General features: G+C 40.9%; 1 protein-coding gene across 1 annotated transcript in view; it reads left to right on the top strand.

Annotated features, from left to right (window-relative positions):
- The first annotated feature begins 337 nt into the window (after positions 1 to 337).
- Positions 338 to 7,961, top strand: part of lrrtm4l1 (leucine rich repeat transmembrane neuronal 4 like 1) — a 54,786-nt gene continuing 47,162 nt past the window's right edge. Inside the window, exon 1 of the mRNA XM_060896038.1 lies at positions 338 to 525. Coding sequence (XP_060752021.1) covers positions 522 to 525 — 4 coding nt within the window. The 5' untranslated portion in view covers positions 338 to 521. The remainder of the gene's footprint in view (positions 526 to 7,961) is intronic.

Genomic DNA, 7,961 nt, shown 5'->3' on the forward strand with positions numbered 1-7,961 from the left:
AGGACTGATCAGGATTAATAATAATAATAATAATAATAATAATAATAATAATAATAATAGGTTAGACCGTTTATCGGAGCTGCCGCAAAACAACTTTTCTTTGCGTTTCACTGTTTGTCTTTTCGCACCGCGTTCATATCCGCTGTGTTACTTTGGCGCGTGCACTATGCTGCTCGGCGCTCCGGCGCTCACGTGGCTTTTTTCCGGTGCGTTCGGACCCAACCGGGGGAGGCGCGCGGCCGCTCGGTTAGTCCGTGTGCGCGCTTTTTGGGCACCTTAGAACAAAAATGTATTTTATGTGTATTCATTTCTTCCTGCAAGCTTCACCGTTCCGATGAAGGACCGACTTGAGCCTTGAGACCTCACGACTTAAGACTTGAGGGACGCGCGCGCGTACCGCCGTCTCCATCACACCGCCGTCTCCATCACGTCTGCACCCGAGCAAAGGGGACCGCCGGAGAATAAACCGAGGAACCGGAGGGACACAAAGTGCACGAGACTGGAAGCGAGACGCTGCAGAGATGGGTGAGTGTGTACTTTATGCTAAAAAAATAAAGATATTTAATTGAATAATTAACTGCAGTGTGATTTGATCGGAAGCTGCAGTGTTGCATTAAGTTAAGTCGTGATTTCGCGCGTGCTCGTGATTGTTATAAAAAAAAAAAATTAAACACCCACGATGTCACGGTGTTAAGTCAGGCGTGCACGAGCGCGCGCTCTGGTGTGTGTGTGTGTGTGTGTGTGTGTGTGTGTGGAACTGTAGGTGTTAATAATCCACTGTTGGAATCTGTGCAACACTGTGATGGTTTAATACTGTAGCTATTCATCATTAATTCAACACTGCTGGAGTTCTTAGAATAAGAATTATTTATAAAGTATGTGTGTTAAATTCATCCAGAGCTGCAAGTGCACATAAAGACTCTTTATTTATTTGTTTGTTTGTTTGTTTGTTTGTTTGTTTATTGTTGGTTGGTGTAATAATGTGTGGGGGTATTTTTTTTTTTTGTATGTTTTTTTTTCTGTGCAAATGTGTTATATGAGTGATATGAAGGGTCCCTGCACACATGAAGGGTCCCTGCTCACATGAAGGGTCCCTGCTCACATGAAGGGTCCCTGCTGCACCGTGGTGTTTGTTGAGCTGTTGGAAGTATTTTCCTCCTCATCGTCCTGACAACATGGCAGCCTCTCTGAAGCTCAGCTCAGGTGTGGGTGGCTTTGCTGAGCTGACTCGGTCGTGCATGAAGGGAATTTGTGGGTTTGGAGCTGCGCTGGACACTGACAGATTTATTTCTATTTATTTATTTATTTATTTAGTGCGTGTGTGTGTTTGTGTGTGTGTGTGTTTCCTTCAGCTGGGTTTGATTCGTAAATGAAAACCTTAGGAACTCAGGAGCAGAGTGGAAAACAATCTGGTCCTATTAAAATTTTACAGTTAATTAAATGTGAAAAAACGTGACTTTATTAAGAGCTGTAAAGCACGTCGGCACACCGCTGACCACCGAACCGGCTTTAAAAGCTCTCCTGCTCAAGCCTTCAGATCTCATTTCGGCGTCTAATCCGCTCGTCTATTTGTGCAGCGGCAGGAAGTCGCCTGTGAGCCATTTCCTGTTGATATCTAAAGGCACTGCACTGAGGCCACCTCTTAGGAGTGTGAGATTTGTGTGTTGTCTTGTCGTACCCTCTAACTAGCGCTGATTGATGATAGTGTCACCTGTAGGGTGGGAAACGAGGAGGCGTGGCCTGAGATACGTAACACGTTCTGAGTATGTTGTACATTATTTATACGTCATAAAATCCCTGGAAGCCTGTTATGAGTCAGCTAGCTGTGTGTAGCTGCTAGTCTCTATGATTTAACAGATTAATTATATGCTAGTAAGGTTGGGGACGGATACACAGGACCAGACGTTACCTTTAGTTAAATGGCTGAGTTAAAATAAAACAAAAGCATTTATGTGTCTTGGTTAAGGTGGCTGTGACATGAACGTGTGGCTAAACAGGACTACAGAGGTTGTGGGGTGTCAGGGAAGTTGGTGTTTATACTAATAACACACTATTATACACTTCTAGCTGCAATTGTTCATTCATTTAGCCTCATCAACTGTAAAAGTACTCAGTGAACCTGATCAGGGAACATGGCTTTAAATAAAGACTGAAAGACTGAAAGAGTGCTGGTCATGTTGAAGTCATGGGACTGTGTGTGTGTGTGTGTGTGTGTGCTGGAGTTTGTGGATTTATTTTATTTTCTGCAATAATCTAAAAATTAAAGTAAAAATCCTAGTGGCTTTTTGCTGAGGGAACCACAGAGACGATAGTTTTCTCGGGTTGGAGTAACAGCAACACTTCCATCCTGCAGAACACTGATTTGCTCACGATTACAATTTTCTCCTTATTGTTATCTGTGGAGACTCCTTACATAAACGGTAAAATAGGAAAACGTTACCATGACAACAGCTACGCACGTTTATGTGGAGCGTCTGCCCCGTACACGTCCCTATGGAAATTGTAACGTTGTACAACGACCAATCAGAATCCAGAATGCAGCATTGCTGTGGTGTAACACACACATACACACACATACATACACACACGCATGCATACACACATACAAACACACACATTCGTACGCACACACATACCCACACATCCACATATACATACACACACATGCATACACACATACAAACACACATATGCATACGCACACACATATACACAGATCCACACACACACACAGACACTCACTCACACACTCTCACACACATACACACATGCATACACACATACAAAACAACACATGCATACGCACGCACATACGCACACATCCACACACACAGACACACACACACTCACACACTCTCACACACATAAAACACACACACACATACACACATACAAAAACACACATGCATACGCACGCACATCCACACACACACACACAAAACGTGTTCTGGTTTTCCCTTCAGGACTGCTGTCAGCGTCCTTATACATCATTGTTAGCATGCTGCGCTCACGGCAGATGTTAGCACATATCTCCTCAGAGCGCATCCACAACACAAACACACACAAACACACACACACATACACAAAACACAAACAAAAACACAACACAAACAGAAAGCAATTTGTTTTATTTAATACAAAACAAATTAGATTTAGTTAAATAAACACATATTGACATTTAATCTCAGAAACAACAAATTCTCAGGAGAAATACTTTAATTAGAATATTATTTATTTAATCATTTAATCTAAATAAAAACTCAGAGTACATTTATGAAAAATGTTTTAATCAGTTGTTGTGTTGTAATAAGTGTCTCAAGTGAAGAATTAAGCTAAGAACCTAATCACCTGACGCTGGATAGTTTGCTAGCATCATTCATTTTCAGTGATCAGAAAATCCACACTGCTAGCAAGTGAGCTATGTGTGCTAGCATTAGCAAGGTATCGGATCAATAAATATGAAAATGTATATGTGTTAAATTAAGGGGCGGGGCAAATCTGGAGTGATTGACAAATCGACAAACTGAGAACGAAGTGAGAAACCGATAACGAGGGAAGAAAGAAAGTAAAAAAAGGAAGCAATAACTGGAGTGTGAAGGATTCTGGGAGTTCCAGCTAGAGAAGATGACAGTGCTGCATAAATGTCAGTTGTAACTGACTTCCTCTTGCTAATGCACTTTCCACCAGCCAATCAGAAACAAGAATTTCATTTTGTTTAAACTTGTACAAGAGAAGCAAAAAAAAAACTCATCATTTGAGGTTAAATTCTGTCATTTTGTTACTCGAAATGATCTGAATTATAATTTTATGTTACTTTTTTCACCTTTTCTTTTAGTTTACACTTTCTGTTTTTTTTTCCTTCTAGCTAACCCTCACAGGGAAAATGTACCTTCTGCTAGCACCACAACAATGCTAAATAATAAATGCTAGCATGCAGCTTAACAGTGTGTAACATTTCTAAACAATTTACCTCAGTGTTGTTTTTGTTATACTTTTTCCCTTGATGGAAATGAATATTTTGTGACAGTAAAATAAAAGTAAGCTCCTCTTTTAGTCAGGGAAAGCTGCAGTGCTACATCATTGTTAGTGTGCTACGCTCATGGCAGATATTAGCACACATCCCCTCAGGACGCATATACAACAAACAAAACATAACAGAACACAAACACAACACAAAATAAAAAAAACACAACACAACACAAACAGAACACAAAACAACCACAACTCAACACAAAGAGATTACATCTTTTTAATTTAATACGAACAAATTTTTATTATTATTTTTTATTTTAATTTAACAAACACATATCGACATTGCATTTGTTTGCGTACTTTTTTTGACAATAAAATAAAAATATGCTTTTTTTGTCAGTGAAAGCTGCAGTGAGAGATTTCAGATTCCCATTTTCACCCTGAACAGCTGCCGGTATCTGAGAGAGCGAGAGTTAGATGTTCATCCTGTGGAGCTGATTGTTTTAGACAATGTCTCCTTTAGCGCTAGACCGTGTCCACATGGCTAACACTGTGTTTGAAATAAAGCTCTGAATTTCAATCCTCTAATCAGGAGAAAATCTAAAAAGAACGAGCCTTTAGAGCTGTAATTCCTTCTTAGGGAAAAGTCCAAGATTTTCACTTACAGCACTATGGCTACATCACAACATCAACAAGCTAGGGTGCTAACAAGTGATTGTGATCTTATCGAGTATTTAAATTAGCTTCATCAACATACAGACACATCACCTGTAGATTCTGAGATTAGCAAAACACCAAAACTCAAGCTCACTCATGTTAGCTGACTAGCTTGATGCTCATAAAACACACTTGTTTATGGAACGTGCAGGAGCTAGCCTTTTCCAGGAAGGAGTGATATCTATATTGATCACTTGTGTTCAGTTATCTTTTCAGTGAGCTAAATAAAGCTAATAGAGCAAACCTTCGACCGAAACTAATAGCTACAGCTTGCTGGCTAGGAATCTAGCTGACTAATGTTAACAAAAGTCAAGTCAAGATGTCAAGTAAAGAAGCTTTTATTGTCATTACAAACACATATAGCTGTCGCGGTACACAGCGAAATGAGACAACGTTTCTCCAGCATCGTGGTGCTACATAAAACAAAGACAGAGCTAAGGACTTAGTAAGTAGTCCTAGATACATAAAGTGCATCTGTGCAACCTGGTGTACACAGTGCAGGACAAGACAAACAAGACAAAATACAAGACAATACACAAAAGACAATACACAAAAACAACGCCAACTAGTGTAAATACTGTGTGTTCAATCAATATTACGTGTGCAGAAATACTGGAACGAACACATTAGTATTATAGCAGCAGCTACATGAGGTAATGTAAAGTATTGTGCAAAATAGCAATCGACTGAAATGTGAGACTGCATGTGCAAAGAGAAAAGAGACATGTGTGTGTGTGTGTGTGTGTGTGTGTGTGTGTGTGTGTGTGTGTGTGTGTGTGTGCTCGGTACAGTACAGTTCAGTTATTGATGAGTCTGATGGCTTGTGGAAAGAAACTGTTACACAGTCTGGTCGTGAGGCCCGAATGCTTCGGAATCTTTTTCCAGATGGCAGGAGGGTGAAGAGTGTGTGTGAGGGGTGTGTGGGGTCATCCACAATGCTGTTGGCCTTGCAGCGTGTTGTGTAAATGTCCATGATAGAGGGAAGAGAGATTCCAATGATCTTCTCAGCTGTCCTCACTCTCCACTGCAGGGTCTTGTGATGGTGCAGTTCCTAAACCAGACAGTGATGCAGCTGCTCAGGATGATCTCAATGGTCCCTTCTGTAGAACGTAGTCAGGATGGGGGGAGGGAGATGGGCTTTCTTGGTGATGGAGCTGGTGTTGAGTGACCAGATGAAGTTCTCCACCAGAATAACACCAAGAAATTTGGTGCTCTTGACAATGTCTACAGATGATCCGTCGATGTTCAGGGGCGAGTGGTCGCTCTGTGCTCTCCTGAAGTCAACAACCATCTCTTCAGTTGTATCAACATTCAGAGACAGGTTGTTGGCTCTACACCATACAGTTTTCTATTGCACCTCCTCTCTGTATGCTGACTCAACGTTCTTGCTGATGAGACCCACCACGGTCGTGTCATTGGCGAACTTGATGATATGGTTCGATCTGTGCGTTATTGCACAGTCGTGACTCAGCAAGGTGAACAGCAGTGGACTGAGCATGCAGCCCTGAGGGGCTCCAGTGCTCAGCGTGGTGGTGCTGGAGATGTTGTTCCGGATCTGGACTGACTCCCATTCAGGAAGTCCAGGATCCAGTTGCAGAGGGAGATGTTCAGCCCCAGCAGGCTCAGCTTCCCGATCAGGTGCTGAGGGATGATTGTGTTGAATGCTGAACTAAAGTCTATAGTGTCTATAAAAGTGTAAATTATCTAACTGCTGTTTAATCGTTCTGGAAATGAATGCAGTAAAATTAATTTTTATTAAATCAAAATGTATCCTTAATATTTGCAAAGTAAGAAAGTTGTAGATGATTTAATCAGTTTCAGGATTTTTAACTGATGCCTGAAATCCAGCAGAAAAAAAAAATCATTATGTGGGAAACTTTTTATTCCACATTTTTTCATATGAACTCATCAACATTGTCATAATAATAATAATAATAATAATAATAATAATAATAATAATGGGGGGCACGGTGGCTTAGTGGTTAGCACGTTCGCCTCACACCTCCAGGGTTGGGGGTTTGATTCCCGCCTCCGCCTTGTGTGTGTGGAGTTTGCATGTTCTCCCCGTGCCTCAGGGGTTTCCTCCGGGTACTCCGGTTTCCTCCCCCGGTCCAAAGACATGCATGGTAGGTTGATTGGCATCTCTGGAAAATTGTCCGTAGTGTGTGAGTGCGTGAGTGAATGAGTGTGTGTGTGTGTGCCCTGCAATGGGTTGGCACTCCATCCATGGTGTATCCTGCCTTGATGCCCGATGACGCCTGAGATAGGCACAGGCTCCCCATGACCCGAGGTAGTTCGGATAAGCGGTAGAAGATGAATGAATGAATAATAATAATAATAATAATAATAATAATAATAATTCTCTATGAGACTTCAGTCATTAATCATTAGAACCTTCCAGAATTTAAAGGAAATGAAAGGGTTAATTCGACTCTCACTGATCTTGGCTCTCTGTTTGTGAGCTGTGTGAGAGAGAGAGAGTCTATTTCCATCCCTGTGAGACTGATTGCTGATATTATTAGCGACGCTTCATTACTGTGTCGATGTTGTTGTTTGTCTTTTTTGAATATTAATTCTGATTATGATGAAGAATTGAGTAACTTATTTAAGCTGGGGTACATAGTGTGTAGTCATTTGGGACGGAACTCATGTACAAGCTTTTAATTAGTCAGGACGTGAAAAAATTAACAAATGACGCACCACATGATATAATAATAAATATATAATTCAGCCTCGATATAATTCAGCCACGACACGCATTCATCCACTCTTCCGTTCACGTGTGAGGAACGTGAGCACAGCTACCAGAGAAAATCCTAACATGTGTTTTCGCTTGTAGGAGTTTAACTGAAGAATCCTGTGCTTACGGATTTTACACCAATTTTTGACACCGGTGTTCTGTTCCGCCAGAGGAATGGAGACGGACTTCTGTTACGTTATTAATCGGTGTAAAGAACCGAATGTTGTGTCTGTGAGTCTGATCTAAAGTGAGTCAGGACTCTGTCGTTCTTTCGGTGTGTTTTAGACGTGTGTTTTTCCCTCTGTTGATAATCTGACACTGAATTTTAGTGTTGAAGAGAAATCTGAGCTGTTTGTTAGATTAACAAACACTCTGAGCGTCTCAGAGAGCAGGAATGGGTTGACATTTACATCTGTGTAATATAAACGAACCGTATTTTATTTATTTATTTTTTTTTGGGGGATCTTTTCTATAAATTTATCGCTCTTAGTATTGTAGAGAAAAACAGAAATAGTGATGTAACTCTACAAAG

Source organism: Tachysurus vachellii, chromosome 20, assembly GCF_030014155.1.
Source record: "Tachysurus vachellii isolate PV-2020 chromosome 20, HZAU_Pvac_v1, whole genome shotgun sequence".
NCBI classification, from domain to species: domain Eukaryota; kingdom Metazoa; phylum Chordata; class Actinopteri; order Siluriformes; family Bagridae; genus Tachysurus; species Tachysurus vachellii.